This window comes from Parambassis ranga, chromosome 19, assembly GCF_900634625.1.
Source record: "Parambassis ranga chromosome 19, fParRan2.1, whole genome shotgun sequence".
Taxonomy (NCBI): domain Eukaryota; kingdom Metazoa; phylum Chordata; class Actinopteri; family Ambassidae; genus Parambassis; species Parambassis ranga.
This window is the reverse complement of record NC_041039.1, coordinates 16,496,615-16,514,208: the sequence shown is the minus strand read 5'-3', so window position 1 is coordinate 16,514,208 and position 17,594 is coordinate 16,496,615. Positions and strand designations below refer to the sequence as shown.

At 43.2% G+C, this 17,594-nt stretch overlaps 2 protein-coding genes and 2 non-coding genes across 13 annotated transcripts in view; 3 read left to right on the top strand and 1 right to left on the bottom strand.

Annotated features, from left to right (window-relative positions):
• The first annotated feature begins 175 nt into the window (after positions 1-175).
• tmem253 (transmembrane protein 253) lies at positions 176-1,933 on the top strand. The gene is made up of 7 exons (XM_028431812.1): positions 176-293; positions 447-608; positions 701-811; positions 890-946; positions 1,027-1,137; positions 1,224-1,364; positions 1,609-1,933. Exons 2-7 carry the CDS (start codon positions 447-449, stop codon positions 1,660-1,662), a joined length of 636 nt encoding a protein of 211 aa, XP_028287613.1. The 5' UTR covers positions 176-293; the 3' UTR covers positions 1,663-1,933.
• Positions 1,934-3,230: 1,297 nt separating this feature from the next.
• frmd4a (FERM domain containing 4A) overlaps positions 3,231-17,594 on the bottom strand; it is a 59,648-nt gene continuing 45,284 nt past the window's right edge. For 6 of the 10 annotated variants that reach the window (XM_028430264.1, XM_028430263.1, XM_028430265.1 and 3 more), the window contains 13 exons: positions 15,293-15,369; positions 14,302-14,443; positions 14,018-14,159; positions 12,391-12,524; positions 12,174-12,296; positions 10,407-10,638; positions 10,156-10,212; positions 9,636-9,873; positions 9,292-9,450; positions 8,805-9,128; positions 8,156-8,730; positions 7,341-7,443; positions 3,231-6,526 (listed from right to left, as the gene is read on the bottom strand). In XM_028430264.1, the coding sequence (XP_028286065.1) occupies positions 6,424-6,526; positions 7,341-7,443; positions 8,156-8,730; positions 8,805-9,128; positions 9,292-9,450; positions 9,636-9,873; positions 10,156-10,212; positions 10,407-10,638; positions 12,174-12,296; positions 12,391-12,524; positions 14,018-14,159; positions 14,302-14,443; positions 15,293-15,369 (2,409 nt within the window). In that variant the 3' untranslated portion in view covers positions 3,231-6,423. Of the gene's footprint in view, positions 6,527-6,912; positions 6,985-7,340; positions 7,444-8,155; positions 8,731-8,804; positions 9,129-9,291; positions 9,451-9,635; positions 9,874-10,155; positions 10,213-10,406; positions 10,639-12,173; positions 12,297-12,390; positions 12,525-14,017; positions 14,160-14,301; positions 14,444-15,292; positions 15,370-15,601; positions 16,860-17,594 lie in introns of those variants that run through there. The other 4 variants (XM_028430268.1, XM_028430261.1, XM_028430267.1 and 1 more) reach the window with 3 other exon arrangements.
• trnam-cau (transfer RNA methionine (anticodon CAU)) lies at positions 7,581-7,653 on the top strand. The gene has a single exon. It is a non-coding gene; the product is annotated as a tRNA-Met (tRNA).
• On the top strand, positions 8,024-8,096 carry trnam-cau (transfer RNA methionine (anticodon CAU)). Its single transcript has one exon. It is a non-coding gene; the product is annotated as a tRNA-Met (tRNA).

The following is a 17,594-nucleotide window of genomic DNA, read 5'->3' as shown; positions in this document are numbered from 1 at the left end:
GTCACTGCTTTTTCGATTTCTTTGAATATTTCAGCGTTTTGTAGTTGGATGTCCTGCCTACATGCTGATAAGCTCTTTAGTCACGGCCAGCCATCTCGCCGATTCACTTCTTCCGGAGTGAACATTGACCGTTTATTATCATGCAACTAAAGTGAACTTTGACCCTCTGGATCTGCCGTACGTCACCGAGGAGTAACAGCAGCAATGAGAAACACTGTTTAAATCCTTGATGACTTTTTGTTTTCTGACATGAAGGCCTGTGGATATCTGGAGTTTTCCAGCTTTTAGAGAAGGTACGTATCATATTAAAATGATTACAGTTAAGTAAGAAATCTGAACTAAAGGTGTGTGTACGCCTCATGATTTCAGCAATAACATATGGGCTGGTCTTCATACAACAAACTGTCAGTTTTCAAAAACACTAACTTGATTTCTTCCCCCCACAGATGATGCAGAACATGTTCCAGGAGGGGCTGTACCACGTGTTCTTTAAGGAGACACCCTCAACCCCTCCTCTGACCCAGGCCACCAATAATGGTGAGCTAAACAATGCCAGGATTCATCGTTGGTTTGGGACTGTGGTTAACACTAGACTTCTGGTCTCTGGGGTACGATGCTGTGTTCTCTACAAACTATTCAACAACATTAAAAAAAAAAAACGTTTACATTACTCATTGAATTTTCTGCTTTCCCCTTTCAGGTGATTCAGGTCATCTCTGCATTAGCCTGCATACTGACCACAGTCACTCATGCATGTGTGAGCTACAACTGTGCTGTCTCCATGACAACACCAGTATGGCCAAGCTTATTTGTGAGTCCACATCAACACAGCTCCAGTGTGTTTTCTTTAACAGAGTTAAGAAGGTTATAGCTGTGTGTGTTGTTACAGTATGTGGCTGCGGGCTGTCTGGCAATGGAAGTTCAGAGGAAAGCCGATAAATTAAAGGTAAACTGTCACTGCTGACACGGACACTAAGCATAATTACTAACAGGAGAAATCTTTAAATTTACTCTCCTAACAAACAGATCCTCAGTCTGATGGGGATGAACCTCTTCAGTCTCCTGTTTGGATTTTCGGCTCTGCTGGCTAACAGTCTCAGTCCTGTGCAGCCGGCTGCACTCAGCACGCATCAACAGGTGGCTCTGCAGGCACAGAAGCACGTTTTAAACTAAATGATGCAGAGATTTATGAAGCTTTGGTGTTTTGTCTTCTTCTCTTTCAGCATGCTGGTTCATATGTTGCAAAGGTGAGCTCCATAGTGTTTGCTGTGCAGTGTTTTCTGGCATCAGTCTACATTCTTTTCCTGTCCTGGAGAGGCCTGCGTCGCTACAGCTCCCCGCAGGCCTACTGTCGCATCTCACAGGTAAATACCGCAGGATTCTTATGATTGTCACCATCTTTAAAGACAACATCACTTCACACAAAGAAAAATAACTCAGCAGAAAGATGCTTCAAGACTAAATCAACCATCATCAAGCTCTGAGGGTGGTCAGAGTTTGTACTCCATAAGGGGGATAAGTGGCATATTTGTCAGACAGGGACCTGTGACAGATCTGTGTACAAATTGTTGTATTCTAACACAGCCGGGATGCTTTTCTTCATCACAGAATCCAGATGACACCAATGGGTCTCTACTGGAACAAGTGGAATATAATCTGTGAAATCTGTTTCCACTCCTCAGCAGGACACAACCATTCAGAACGCTGTAAAGTCACTCCTGTGTGCAAAGTTACTGGTACTGAAAATGCACTGTGTGAAATTGTTGGTGCAATCTTTAGACAACATTGTGATGAATATATATTGCGTTAATGACTGTCAGCTCCTCTCAAGATATTAATTGATACTCACTTCCTTTAGTAAATCTATGTCTAACAGGTAAAATCTGGTGTCAATGTTTTCATTTTGTCAGATGCTGTTGGGTTTTGGACACTAGATGGCAGCATTGTTAGAGGTTTTTCTTGCTGTTCAGTGTCATACAATGATCCACTCCCACAGAATAAAGTTGGAGTATGTGGTTTCCAGATATTAACTTTGTTGAGATGGTTGAAACATGTTGACTAAATAACAATATGATCTGCTGTTATCATTCACAGATGGAATCTAACAGGGACTGATTGTAAATAAATCTTTCTGGTCAGAAAGCTAAACTTGGTCTAATGTCTTTAAATCTCCATCTGTTCCTCACACACATGTCTAATAGAACACAGAGTACACATGCACCACAGGGTGTGGTGTGTTTCACTGAAGGAAGATTTCATTAAGAAAATAAAGCGAGGTCACTCACCACTGCTGCAAGAAAGAACTCACACACACAAACAGACTCATACGAGTAAAAAAAAAAAAAAAAAAATTCACAGAGCAGCTACTTTCTCACGGCATGTCTGGCTAACAGCTTCCAGCTGCTGCCTGGTTGGGTGAGCTGCTATGGTAACACACAAGTACAAAGAGTAACATGGGATTCATTAGAAAATAGACACAGATCCCATACAAACAAAAGCAGGATGATAAGGTCTGCTGTCCTCACCACACATAGTCAGAAAGGATCACAACTACTGTTTGTGTGTTTGTTGTCTGCACACATATGTTGTGCACTTAATCTGTTGGGTCAGATGCTTGTGTGATCAGACATAGCGGACTGCTGAGTAATATCTTTAATGTTTAGAGTGTTTCTTTCTTTTGACCCCACAGGAAACTGCTGTGAGAGGAGAGCGGAGGGGAAGTGACTGGATGACAAGAGAGTGAGTGTGTCCGGAGGAGCGGAAGCGGTGACTACATGTTAGGATTCCTTCTGATTAGTCTGACTGATGCTTTGACCTCACAGCTGGATGACTTGGAGGGATCTGATCTGAGACTCTGGAAGCTAGAATCAGGGTCTTGTACTCCTGTGTTAAAACAGTCAAGTCTCTCTGTCTGTCCAGGCTCATATTTGTATAAGAGAATGTTGCGTTTGAAGTATTTATGCCTAAAATCTGACCTTTTCAATCTAAGTAAACGTTTGTGGCAAATGTGAAAAAACTCCTTTTAAAGTTATGGCCAAAACTTTCTGTGCTCACAGTGAGCCTAATCTTTCAGCACAATATTTTCATCAGTTCAACCTTCAGTCCAACTAAACTGTTTGTACCAAATTTGATCATTGTGTCAAAACATTCTTAAAATATTGTGCCGACAAGATTGAAACGAACAGATGAATGATGCTAAAATAAAAAAAGAAATCAGACAAAAGACATTATCTTGAGAACATTCATCAATAATTTATTTTCTTACTCTCAAGAACCACCATCTTGAAAATTCATCATCAATTTCCAACAACACAGTTTTGAAAAATGTAAAGTTACTATACAAATTCTTAATAGAAAAAAGAATAAATTAACTGTGGAATTTAGTTTTTTTTAGGTCAATTCCACCTTTTTTTTTCTACAACACCTTTTTAATGTATTGTTACAGTTGAACAGAACTGATAAAATCGAGTTACATGCTCTATTGTCTGGTAGAGGAAGTGTTCTACTATTAAACTGTCTGTTAAAATAAGCTCCGTTTGCACATCTGGTATTGAATCTATTGATAACAATGATGTCTAGATCCTACGTGACAAAGCAGTAACTGGTCATTTTGTAGCACCTGAAAGGGTTGTTACAATGTCAGAACTCAAAAGAAGAACAATACTGGTTTATATAAAATGGAACATTGTTAAAACAATGGATGTGAATGTTAAAAACCCCACAAAACCTAACAGTGCCCCTCCGTACATACAGGTAAAGACTGATAAAATAGTTCATTTCTCTTGGAGTATTACAAAAACTTCATACGTTTGTGATGGAGCACAGAAAACATGTTGGAACTACGGAGGGGAGAGGGAGGTCACACTTCTTCTTCACAACAGGCTCAGAGGTCAGAGATTACAACAAGGTATTCTTCAAGGGGTGGGGCAACACTATGGAGCAAAAACGTGCTAAACATTAGCATGTAGACGCTGTTATTGGGGAATCTTCATTTGTCAGTGAATCTGCAGGGCATGCATGAGTGTGAGTGCTAAATTCTGATTAGCTGGTAACCACAGAGTGCTGGTTCCAGGTTTGGGTAAAGACTTTTCGAAGAAATTCAAAGTATGGCTGTAGAACTCCTGGAGAAGCAACCATGCAGGGAGCGGGCGAACCCTTCTGACTTAAACAAGTGGCAACTTACAACAGCTGACAGGCAGTTAGTGTGTAAAAGGAAACACATCACGATAAAGGACCACGGTACACCTTTTATGGGGCCTAAATGGTGCTGTGGGGATTATCTGTCATAATTTTAGTGACATCTGATTTACTCAGATTTGTGCAAATACAAAACAAAAGCGAGCATTGTTAAGGGAAGATGAAGTGAGACAGGTTCAGCTAGAGTGCCTTCATAGAAAACCAGGTGTGCTTTTCTAACCCTGTTCTGAATATCTGTAGAGTGGGGATGTGAGGGATGTGAATACTCTCTGTATGAGAGGGTTACAGACTGTGTATTCTTTTTTGCCCTGACAGCATGGGGGGGGTGTTACGTCCTCACTAAACCTGAAATCCATACATACATTGTGGCTGTACTTTGATATGAGGACGTGCTCACTTGCAGGTCCAGCCCTCAAAGACACTGTTCATGTTGTGCTTTCAGGACAAAATATGACTGATGACACCTGATGTCTTCTGGCTTCTCTGCCAGTGCTGAATGCCATCAGACTGTGGGGATGTGTAGTTTCAGATAGTTTCAGCACTAAAATACAGTACACATATGCATAGGGTGATTGATAAGTTTATGGCCTAAGGCAGAAGGAGATTCAGCTCTTATTGTGAGCATGTTGCAGTGTAACTTCTGTAGTAGTCTCAGCACTGTCTTCAGGTTTCTTCCTGTTAAAAGTTTCACTTGCCACTAGATCCAGGCTCTAGGTTTTTCTAAGACTGTAAAAGACCACTTCCTTTGTAAATACCCTACAGTAATAAAGCTGATGTGAATATGGATTTGAACTCCTCCAACACCTCCCTACTCTCTGGATTTGTCACCCATAGGCTCTTACCTTTTCTCTAAGATAAAGGAGCTCTCCAGTCACCATTTTTCAGTCTCTTTCTTCAGGCACAAACAAAAACCAATCTCCCAAATGACTGAGCTAAGTGTATAAATGTAGCAGATAGCTATAATAAATGTGCTGCATTAGGTTTTCTAAAATTGACTCCTTCTACCCCAGGCCAAAACCATATCAATCATTCCATTAAGCACCAGCATGTTTAGAACGTATACAGTATGTTTGATCAGGTTTCTTCTGTCATAGACAGAACTGTTATAATAAACAGTGCTATAAAGGGACTGACATACTCAAGAGCTGAGAACAGAGGGGGGGGGGGTTACATGAGTAAAGCCAACAGATGTCAACATGTCAACAGCCAACTTTTACTTTCAGAGGTCAAAATGTAAAAAACATGAAAAGCTGAAGACAGAAGATTTTGTTTCAACATCCAAACTGCAGCCCACACTCTGGCTCAGGTAGTGATCACAATCCACCGAGTGGCCAAACAAACATGAAAAAAGCATAGATTGATGCCAATAACCACAACTCCAAATTCTCCCTATGATGCACTAATGATCACAGTATCACCAGAGAACATGGATAAATGCCTGCTTCAAATCACTCAAACCACTTCATAGACAAGTGTTGTTATTGCTATAGTCCAAGAGAGCGTCCCCAAACCTTTGCCATATCATCTCTCATACTGACTCAGACCAGCAGCTGTCTTTGGTTGTGGATTACACTGGGAGCTAATCTAGTTTTTGTGAAAAGTATCATCTTCTCTTTTTATAAATATGCAGAGAGGGAAACGAGACAAACATTAGTGGGACTGATGAACCGCAACACACTTGGGCCTAGAATGTGTTTTAAACTAGTGGCTCAAATCCAGCAGGTATCCTCTGATCAGGTGGCAGTACAGTAAAGTTGGGGACCAAAGATAAGCTATGAAACAGATCTAGGAATGGCATATGTTGGTTTTGTTGAGTCTTGTGTAAATCAATATTCTTCTGTGCTCTCTCTTCCCATCACTTGTTTTCCGTTGCCCCGGTTGCTTGTGTGCTGCAGAAAGTGAATAAAAGAAAGGGCTCTGTGGTGCTGCAGGGTGACAGTTCAACAGCTGAGGTGGCACTTCTCAGTCTGTCCTGTGAAATCAGCCCTTATCAGAGCCCAGCAAGCGTGTCCCTGTCCAGCTGAGCTGTGATACACAGAGCTTAATAAAGAGGTGGTGAGATTGAAGGAGGAGGGAGGCTCATGTCCAGTCCGCCAGTCCAGCCAGGGCAAAGTTTTTGTAGGGCTTTAAGGATGAGGTTGTTGGTTGTTGATGGGTAGTAGTGAGGGACAGCGGAGAGGCAGTAGGAGAGGGCAATGGGACTTTGCTAGGCCCTACAGGAAGGTCTCAGACCAGTGTTCCAGGTTTGGCCTTGTCTTGTCCATACCACTGCACATCTGCCAGCTCTGAACACAGCGGGCTGCTGAGAAAACAGCTGTCACCAAAAGACCTGCAGAGCAACGTGGACCACGAGTTTCATTAAAGACATGACAAATGTGTGTCTGTTTCATTACAGTTCTTGGTGAAGCATAATTATTAGTAGATTCTGTACCACAGTGAAGCATCACAGCAGAGCACATGCAAAGATACAGCCAGAGAGAGACACACATACTGTACCTCCACCACCATAGAGACATGAACCCGCCCCATTGTCAGCCCCCCCACAGATGATAATATCAGTGCTTCACATGTTGCAGTATTTTTGTAGCCCTTTACTGAGAGATATCTGTACATAAAGATCTGATTGTGTGTAAATCTAGCCCTCACCATAATCATAAATACTTTCTGTCATGTTTACCCAACACTACACTATAGATTTTTGACCACAGACGGTACCTCTATGCATCAGAGCTGGGCTGAGGGGGAGACTGACAGACGTCCTCAGTAGGAGAGCTGTCTGCTGTGCCTCTAAACCAAGAGAAAGGACACACACACATAAGGGAAGCAGGGTTAGTATAGACAGAAAGACAGACAAGAGAGAAATGACAAATATTAAGTAATAAGAATGTGTTTTCATGAGGAAAAGACAGACAATGTGAGACATACCAGGAAACCAGGGAAAAGAGAAGAAAAAATGAACAATGAAAAATCAACCCCTTAGGATTAGTCTAACAATGTTAAGTGACACAGATAGGACAGTCAAAGCATGTGAGTGTGGATAAGTGACAAAGGCCAGTAAGAAGCTGAGCAACCAGAATGCAATCCTTAAAAAACATTTTTTTGTACCCTGTCCACCACTGCATTTGTGGTAGTGGGTCTCTTACCCGCTCTGCCAGTTGATGATGTGCTGTGGGCTACAGGGGGGTGTGGGCGTGGCTGCGTGCTCACTGGAGGGCGTCATACTCCTCTGGCTGTGAGGGGAGGCAGCTAAAGAGAAAAAAAGGACAGAAGCTACAATAAGGTGAGAGGCAAAGGAATTCTAACTATGTGGGTCACGTGAGGTTTATGTGACATGACCTTTGCCATTTGCTGCAGAGGTCATGTGACTGAATGCTGGAGATCAGGCCTCGTTGGCGCAGTTGGCAGCGCGTCAGTCTCATAATCTGAAGGTCGTGAGTTCGAGCCTCACACGGGGCACATGTTTTAAATCTCTGGCAATAGTAACACTTCCACAACATGGCTATTTTAATCTGATAGGTATATAGTTGGTCAACCTAACCCAACATGTCTCCAAGGATCATTTCTGCAAGGCGGTTCACCTGGAGTGTCTTCTGAACAATTTCCTCCACATTTAGTTTTCTTTATATTACTTAAAACAAACTGTAAAGGCAAGCAAAACATTCAAGCTGCAGTGGACCTCACTATGCTACTATGCTTCCCTTTAGAGTCATTGGTTGTTTTATCTTTGTGAAACAACAAATTGGTCTGTTCTTGACAAAACACATCACAAAATTGACACAGACGTAAAAAAACGCTGAGAATGTACACCATTTTTGATAGACGCCAAGCCTTGTTGGCGCAGTAGGCAGCGCGTCAGTCTCATAATCTGAAGGTCGTGAGTTCGAGCCTCACACAGGGCATATGTTTTAATTCTCTAGCAATAGTAACACTTAAATATCATGTGAAGCTTATGTCCTACCTGGTGAGCCCTTGGCGAGTGTCCCTAGTCTACTTCCTCGACCATGTCCTAGAGTGCCTTGCTGTGACCCGGTCTCGGAGGACGTGGATCCTGAATGTGAATGACTCCTCTCCTTCAGGCTCCCTGAAGACCTCTGGTACCAGCACCGCAGCTCTTCAGAGACTGCTGCCCTCCCCCCTCCACCACCCTCTCGCCCCAGTGACGGAGTTCGTACGATCTGTGAGCGTGACGGCGTGAGTCGGCCACTTCCCTCACCTCCCTCTTCTCCCCCCCAGGCCTCCTTGTACAGTCCCCCGGCCGTGTAGGAGCTTGAAGTCTTGAACTGAGCCTTCACACTGTAGTGGCCCTCCTGATCACTTTCCAGGCTGCGCACCACCACGGGGTTGGTGCTGCCCTCCACGTATAGAGGGTACTCCTTGATGCGGTACTGGGAGGAGGGTTGGCTCTGACTGTGGAGGTAGACACCATGGTGTCCCCCTCCCACCCCACCTCCACCTGTTCCTCCACTAGAGCCGTTTTTAGCTGCCAGGTTAGGCATAGAGCCAGAGTTAGAGGAACCCAATTGACCTGCAGATCTGAGGAGAAAACAAACTGTCAGTCACACAGAAATGTCTGATTACTTATTAGTTTTGTATTTTCCAGTCCTTACCTGTGCCTCTGCCTTTGCCTCTGCCTAGCTTTGGAGGGTGAGTCCTCTCCCAGAGTAGAGTAGTTAGGGTTGCTGCCAGGAGGTCCACCGGAGGGGTAGTAATGTTCTGAGCTGCTTTGGCTGGTGCAGGATGAACAGTCATCTAGTGGGTCAGAGCCATTGGAGCTGCGTCCTGGGCCGAGGAAAAACTCAGGGCTGCCCAGCGTGTGCGGGTGCGCGTCAGGGTCGGACGCCAGCAGTTTGCCCTGGGACTCAAGGCTGGAGCTGCGGTTCCTAAAGTGCTGAGAGAGACTGTGCAGACGTGTGGGACTAATGTCCACTGACCTGTGACATGAAGGATTACAAAAATGTTCAAAGAAATTAGTGAGCTTGTACTCGACAGACTGATATTTTTCACAAGAAAATATGTTTCGTTTTTTTATAACTGCATTTGTAAAATGAAAAAGTAACATGAGAAGCAGAATAAAAGAGGACACGACTGACTGACCTGGTGGAATGTACATAGTGTGGGGTCCTGGTCCTCAGGTCTGGGGTTGATGGCATGCTGGACTGAGAGTTCCAGTGAGGGAGACTCCTGATGGGGCTGCTCTGCAGGGAGTTGCTACCTCCTGCATCGGTACTGCCAGAGCTTGGGAAACGTCTGTGACTTGACAAAAATACAATTACAATACATTATTCATCATCTGTTTTTTACAGCTGGTTGCAGCTCACTGGACTGCACAATTTAGAGAACTAATTGCCCTGGGTAGAGGTTACCGTGATATTAATTCTGAGCAGTCTAAGGCTGGTACATAAACACGCTATAGATAGCTCAGATAAGCTCTCACATACCTGGAATGAGAGGAGCGTTTCTTGACTTTTTCGTAGGGCTCATCTAGTGATGATTCGCTCCACATTTTCGGTTTGATGGGGGATTTATCATAGTCAGAGCGTGTGTAGTGCAGGTGTCGCAGGCCATCCAGGGACTGGGGTGGCGGGGGGCGACTGTGAGATGGTGGCCGTGGAGGGAGGCCCTTGTGAGGAGATGCTACCGGAGAGAAGGTGGGGGTACCTGTAACTTGAGGATCATCTGAAAAAAAGCAATAATTCAAAAAACCTTGAGGGATTATAAGTGGATAACAATGAATTAAATGTTATCCACTTGCTGCAACCCTCCTCGCAGTACCACATGAAGGAGTACCCTCTATACGTGAAGGGCAGCAAACTTTGAGGGATTATCCTTATAACAATTCTTATCCACTTATAATCCTTTGTAATGGTATATAATGATTGTATTAATACAATCGTTGTCAGGAGCCATTAAAGCACAGCTATGAGAGGGTGTTGTGGAATCTTTGGGATAGAAACTCACCATCATCCAAGACCAGTGCATCAGACAGTGAGCTGTCCTCAGAACAAATATTGGCTTCTACAGAACAGAGAAATAAAGAAATAATGTTAAAGATTATACTGATACAAAATCCATGTTTATAAACCTTTTCTGTATCAAAAACAGAAACAACGACACTCGCACAGTACCTGAGAAGAATACAGATGTCTGTGTTTGCAGCAATCTAGAGATAAAAAACAATTTCCTGATAGTGTATCGCAGTACACTGTTACCTTCTATGATAAGTGACGCTCTCTGCGTAGGCTTCTTGCCAGAGCGGACACGGTACTCATTAATGGAGTTCTCAATTTCCTGGAGCTTCTTCAGTGCGTTCAGATAAGAAGTCTTCCTCTGTTTCTTCAGCTTCTTACTGCTCACATGAGGATCACTGGCAAGACGCCTGGCTGCCTCTGTAATCTGGGACTGAATGGCGAACTCCCGCTCCAAACGTTCAAGCTCCTCTTCCTGGCACATACACAAACATGAGTGCAAACTTTGAGTAACACAAGCACACAAACGTACTGGATCTGTTCACAGATTTAGCAACAGAAATCTATGAGCAATCCAAAAACAACAATTCCTGATTTGTACACGTATTATAACGCACACACATGGACTTGCCAGATAAAACACACTACGGAAATCATTTATCTGTGCTGCAGCCGCGCACTCTCTCACCACTGGATATTCTCTATTGAGACACTCTGTCCCCCAATAATAACACCTCTCCATCAATCCATCCTCCCCTTCTCTACAGTTCTCCTGGGAACTGTGGAGCAGAGACTATTAGGAAGACCAACTAAAACAGCAAATATATTACACGTATGGCACTGGCTGTATTAACTCTACAGCAAAATGTACAGTATGTCAACATGGTGATATATGGTGGTGTTAAACAGTGCAGCACAAACCTGTGAATGTAATTATAAACCCATGCTAGTCCTGTGACACACACTAGCATGTAATTGACTCATCCACATCTGAGAGCACACACATGATTTCACTTGCCTTCAGAGAGACAAAACAGTGATTTCACTTGGGTTGGACTACCTCAGTTCTTAGGAATCCCTCTCACTAACTGTGGCTTCACACCGCTGCCACACTGGCTTCTGTTTCCCATCGTGTGTGTATATAAGGAATTTAAGGTGCTCGGTGTAACACCTTTCTGCTTACGAGGCAGTTTTGTGATATTGTGTCCCTGGATTCTTTTCAAAGCATACAACCTCAACAACACACACACACACACAGCCTGCATACATGTGGTCGCACACACAATCCTACTATCACCACTTCCTAAAGCAAGAATGCTGCCAGGCTATATTTAGAATTTCTGCTCCTTTGGAAAACCTAACCGTGGCATAAAAACATGGCAAAGAATACAAAGAAGGAGTACAAGTAACTATTTTTACAAGGTCCAAGACGCCTGAGATTCTGTGTTCTCAGGTTTCTTTGTTTGTAAAAATGAATTCCAAAAGGGATCTGACACGTGGATCAGCACCTCTTTCCACTGAAAAGTATTAAAAAGACAGTTCACTCCAAAATCATATTAATTCTATTTTTCTTGTGGCCTGGAGTACACCTTTTTATCCATTTGGATGGTGTGAGATTCCTGCCTCCTCCACCATGTAATCAAATTACATGACACTAGTATTGCTTACAGTGCCAAAACTACAATTAAAAACCTTAAAATAGGCAAAACTGTCTTTCCAGAAATCATGACCTATTTACACAAGAATGTCTACAGAACGTGTGAGCAACTAGAAGAAAGCTTGCTTCAGGCAGTGAGGGCAGGTAAACATTAATGAACTCCTTTTACTTAAGCTGTAATATTCATCATGCAACTCACATCCAAAGAATCTGAGTGGATGCAAAGGCCAGAAGAGATCATTTAAAAGTGTGCATTTGTGCAACACCACTAGATAGCCTTGTACTTATTGATTGTCTGGAACAGGTGATTGGAGAGCATGACAAGATGCTAGAACTGGAAGCTGATATCTCACCTCTCCTTTAGGTAGAATTTTCTGCTCATCCAGTTTGAAGGCGGTACCAATCTTCCGTCTCACTGTGGGTGGCTCCTCTCCTGGATCCAGAGGATATTCCTTTGGAAGTTTTCCTGTCAGTTCCTGGAAAATACGAAGAGGAGAGGCCAGGGAAATAAATTAGAAAATAAAATTAGTTTTTAAAGTATTTGCCAGTTCTGTCAGTGTTTTCTCATACCGCCTCTCTTATGCAGATACTCTTGAGTTCCTCTAGTCTCTGTCTTAATGTTTCCTCCAGAGCTTCCTGCCGGGCCCTCAGTGCTGCCAGCATGTCCTTCTTAGCGGTCTGGGAGCTGTCCGATTCCTGAGAGCCTGAGAGGTATAGACAACACATAGCGTAAGGGCAGGAGTCACGAGTACAGGCGGATTGTGGAAGGGAGGGAGAAAGCGTGCGTGCACCTGCTAGTCTTGCCGGATGTTTACAGGGAAGTGAATGGAACATTTCGATAAGGAAACTCAGTTTTGGTTGCATGTTTGTGTCAGTGTGTGAGTGTTTAGAGGAAAAGGCAGTTTAGGACAAAGTCTGTGACGCACATATCTAAGGCACGGAGACGGTGCCAGCCTTGTTTGAAATGACAAAGAATGCACCCTCAATACAAACACCCCTTGCTCTCTCTGTGCCCTCTACATGACTCACTGTGCAGTCAATCACACAAAACAACACAACACTTACCGCTGCTAATGCTGTTTGTGACACAAACACAAAAATCTCTTTAGGTGATAGTTTCTATTGTTTTGTAGAAACTCAAAGCTTGGCAGTGGCCAACAAACTATCCTAATATACATTCAGTGTAGTGTGCAAACTGGTGTCATATTTCTGCAACATAATTTCCAGCCATGCAGAATTTCAAACTGATGAGAGAAACTGGGTAGCCACACATAGAATGTTGACATGTAACAGTTCCAGTGAAATGTTTATTTTGCAGAGCTGGCCTAGCAGGGGATCATGAAATCACAAGACACAGACAGATAAGATTAGAGACACACTGTTTAAGCACAGATGGCGATTTAACTAGAGAACAACAGGTAGGAGAGTATAGGAAGATAAGAGATAGCCGAAGAGAAAAAAAACAGGAGGAAGAAATCCTACTGAGATAAGCAATGGTGAGACAAAATGAGAAGTGTGAAGGACTTTAAAGAAGGAGAACAGTGTCTTCTTTCCTGACAACAACAACCGATTCAGTAAGGTGTGAAATACCTAAATAGCTGGCACTGTAGTCATAGTTTAGACACAAGTGCTTGCTTCTAAATCATGAATGACACCAGTTTCGTTAAAAGCTTTGTATTTTAGAACCGCGTTACAGGACTTGCGTTTCTCATCAGTGTAACTGCTGCACTCCTTTTACTAGTACAGAACACACTGGTGATGGCAGTCTGGGTTTAAAAGGTCATTTTCCTCTCAACTTTAATTTTGGTCCTTGCACAAATCTTTCTGTCACAGTCAACACAGATAAGCATTGTTTTTAAAGGCCAGTGCAAAGTTGCACACTCGCCCACTGCTTCTTTCATTCCCACATCCACTAAATTTAGAGGAGGCAGGGGCCTCTGGTAGATGAGTCTGTGTGACAGTGGGAGTGGTGTTCTATACATACTGAAAGACACAGGGCGGTGTGGGTGTACAGTATGTGTGTGAGGATATTTAGCAGAGAAACAGTGGTCTCCTTCCAGTTGCAGCTGCTTCTGTCCCTCAAGCTGGCAACAAGATGATTCATCACAACACAGACGAATACACACACTCAAATCAATCACTCTCCCTCTTTCTTTGTCAGTCTTTCCCATCATCTCTCAAACACACTCATACTGACCTGAGGAGAGCAAGCTGCCACTGCTGCCACTGATAATCTTGCCCTTGCTGCCCATGTTGGCCAGTTTGGAGGTCTTCAAAGTCCCTGTTTCCGTAAGGTCTATAGCAATCTCACTCAAACTCCGCGCTGCATGGATCTTCGACTGTGTACACAAGAATGAACAGGGTTTTTAGCTGCTTAATTAGCACTCCTGCTGACCGTGCATGTAGAGTTTAAAAAATCTTTCTAATTATGTCTGCGATCTGTCATATAGTGTGACTTAAAACCCTGTAGGGCAAACTGACCTTGCTTTGCTTACGGTCCAGGTAGAACTGGTGTTGGCTGATGGCCATGGCCCAGATGGACTTGATGAGGGCAGGACAGGCGTACCAGGTATGCACAGCAATGCCACTGTGACCAAACGTCCTTCGCGTTACCGACGCCCTACAGTAAGAGCGGACACAAGGCCTCCTTATATACACTGAATACAAAAGATGGCAACAGATTTACAACTGTGAAAAACACACCAAGGACTAGTGCAGCCACTTAAGAGGGAGGAATGATATAAGAAACCTGAGTGCCGATAGAGAAGCCACACACGATGTTCCCTGTAGTTTATTCGTCCTTATTTAAACACACATCTGTAGCTGAGCGACCGACCATCTTTTGCTAATGACAGCTTCCTTTACAAAAACACCACTGCTCTCTGTTTCACCCTGTCTGCCTCTTTTTCTCCCATTCCCTCCCTGTTTTGGCCTGTAGAATAACACTTCACATATATAGACATGTTAAATAAACACATGAGAGGTCACTTCCTCTGCAAAACAGCATTACACAGCCATCTGTCTTTCTGTGGTCAACTATCAGGGGTTTGCCCTACGTGTATTGTGTGTGATACGTTTGTGAATGCATGTAACACTTAGATTATTGGCCACAATCAGTGTCATTTTTTATTAGGACATCCCTAACATCTTGCTATAGTGCCAAAACAAACTGCAACCATTACTGAATTCCGTTTCTAATCTTTGTTCCTGCAATTTACAGCATGCAGTTTAAATCATAAAATATGCCACAGTGGTGTTTGACAGTGCCCCCCCCCACAAAATCTATGACTATCACTTCTAAATACTAACTAGAGACCAGATATCAATAGCAAGAACAAAGAAATTAGGACTGTGAATGAGACAACACTGATCCATTCAGCAATTATTTTGAGAAATGAATGTCTTAAGTTTTAAAACTAAACTAAAGCAAATGTTAAACTGACATCAGATTCCATTTGTGATATAAATTTACCTCCTGGGGTCATGAACTTCCACTGAAAACTTCTTCTCTCTGAAGTAGAGGTTCTCCAACTGACGCCATTGGAACACCTGAGTTTTAGGAGAAACAGATACTGTTTAGGACTGTTCCCAGAACAAAAAAAAACATGGTTCACATTATTTCCCCACTGCCTTCAGCCAGATCCTTTCACTGGATGGTCCAATTTGTTTAAAAAATTGCAATAGTTAAAGGATGAGCTGTGGGAGGAGCAGAGGGTAAAAATAAGCTGATGAAAAGGAGGAGACAGGAACACAGGAGGAGTTGGGGGGGGGGGAAGAGGACCTCGTCTGGAGCTCTCTGATCAGGTCCAGACCACTTGTCCACAGAAGATCCCACCACTGGATGACCTCACTTTGAAGAAAAAAATGGGAAAAAGCTTCCTTTCCTCTGCTCGACTGTTTTTCTCTTTTTTTCCGTCCACTTTATGAACCATTAGATCCTCTATAAAACCAGCTGGGTGAGAAAGTTTCCCTCAGAAAGTACTCCACAGCATGTGTGTATCTTAAATTCTCCAAGGCGCAAGGGAACAGAAAGTTTTGAGTTGGTGGGTGTTCACCATCTGTAGGCATGTGCATGTGTTGGTCCAGAGAAAGTGTGTAAAGTTGAGTTTCCTCCTCTCCTGGAGCTTTGCTGGGAGGGTTTAGAGGGGAGGGGGCGTTTATGCCTTCCCTCATCCTGACCCCTCCTCCCTCCCTCAGGGACTGTGTGTTCTACTCTGGGCTGCGGTTGGGAGGTGTGTGTGTGTGTGTGTGTGTCGTACAGAGTGGTGAAGGGGGGGCTTTCTGTGGTCCTGCCGATTGAAGTGCTTTTGCTTTGTTTAGTCAGGGTGCGCACACACACACACACACGTTCACAAGGTCTGTTTCTGGTTAGTGAAGGAGTGGAGTGTGTGCTATTTCAGAACACAAGATGGCCTGCATCTATCAGCTGTAACAGACATGCAGACACACACATACGAACCTCAACAGCAGTAACAAGGAGGAGAAAAAAAAGTATAGGCAAACAGTGGAGGAAAAAAGAAGAAATGGAGTGAAGGGAGGAAGAGGTCATAGCCCTGGAATTTTAACAGCCTAGGAAAACAATGGACAGAAGGATGAGAAGGAGCTTTATGAAAAACAGTATGTACACATAGTATAGTTTAAGTATTTATGCATTAGACAGTATGTACGTGTATGTGATTACACAAGCACAAGGAGTCAAAATCAGTGGCCTTATCTCTAACTCTCACTGTACCGTATATTTTCAACAGAGTGTGAAAAGCTAATGTAGCATGGTGCTAAATATAGCAGGGAGGGTAGATGCTGTGTTGAATGACTGTGTATGTGTGTTGGCTACATATGGGCCAGAGCTAAGAGATAAGATGGCAGTTTGTAACAATCTTGAGGCACGAGACCACTAAACCAACCCTCACTGTCAGCCTATGAGATTTGGCAAGTCAACTTTGATTGTTTCAAAGATTTGTTTCAGGATAAGGTGTACATGTAAGACTGCCAACATTATCTGTATATATCTGCTATTAGCAGTCACATTCTTTAAAAAGAGTCATCTGAAGTTTAAAATTAGTCATTTTTTGTTGTAATTCTGTACTATTTCAAACAACATTCTTCTTACATAAGCCTATTGTATTTGAAACTTTGAAGTCAAAAGCGTGAATATCTGATAAAAACATGCTGACAGCTTCTTTCTCAGGAACTCAATCAAAGCCAGTGGGGGCTTCTGTTGTTAGGGCGGTAGTTGTGTGTGTATGTGTGCATACACAATAAATCATCCTCCACCTGACTGTAGAATAAGTGCACATAATGGCGCACACACACACACAAGCAAAGGAAGTGACTGGTCATAAATCGACGACAAAGAGGGGGCACAGACCCACGTCTATCTCATAATAACATCCATGTACTACACACACACATCCATGGATGAAAAGGTCAGATCTGATAGTGTTTAAATGTCTTACTTTGGTGCAGTGGACTCCCTGTGGATTACTTGAAGAATAGAGCGTTTAAATAGCTCAGGTCAGTATAGTGAGGCCAGGTATTATTCCTTTCTAGAATGAGACCTAAGGGTCCAAAAGACTATTGTTTCACCCATGGGTGGGGTTCTAGCGTGCAATACTATATCCACCAGTTGTTATGGAGATGCACATACCCACTTGAAGCACTTCCTGTTGCTTATGTTTTGGGTTGTTTTAGAGGCTCTTTTTGGCTTTGACAGTGTTCAGCAGCAGAAAAACATCTATCTATTAGCATGCAGTGAGATGTGACTAAGGTGATGT

Excerpts from the sequence above, each read along its gene's own strand:
- tmem253 (XM_028431812.1), top strand. The coding sequence starts at position 447 with ATGATGCAGAACATGTTCCAGGAGGGGCTGTACCACGTGTTCTTTAAG. Across the intron at positions 812-889 it reads CAGTATGGCCAAGCTTATTT|TATGTGGCTGCGGGCTGTCT; the intron begins GTGAGTCCACAT and ends GTGTTGTTACAG. Across the intron at positions 1,138-1,223 it reads CACTCAGCACGCATCAACAG|CATGCTGGTTCATATGTTGC; the intron begins GTGGCTCTGCAG and ends CTTCTCTTTCAG.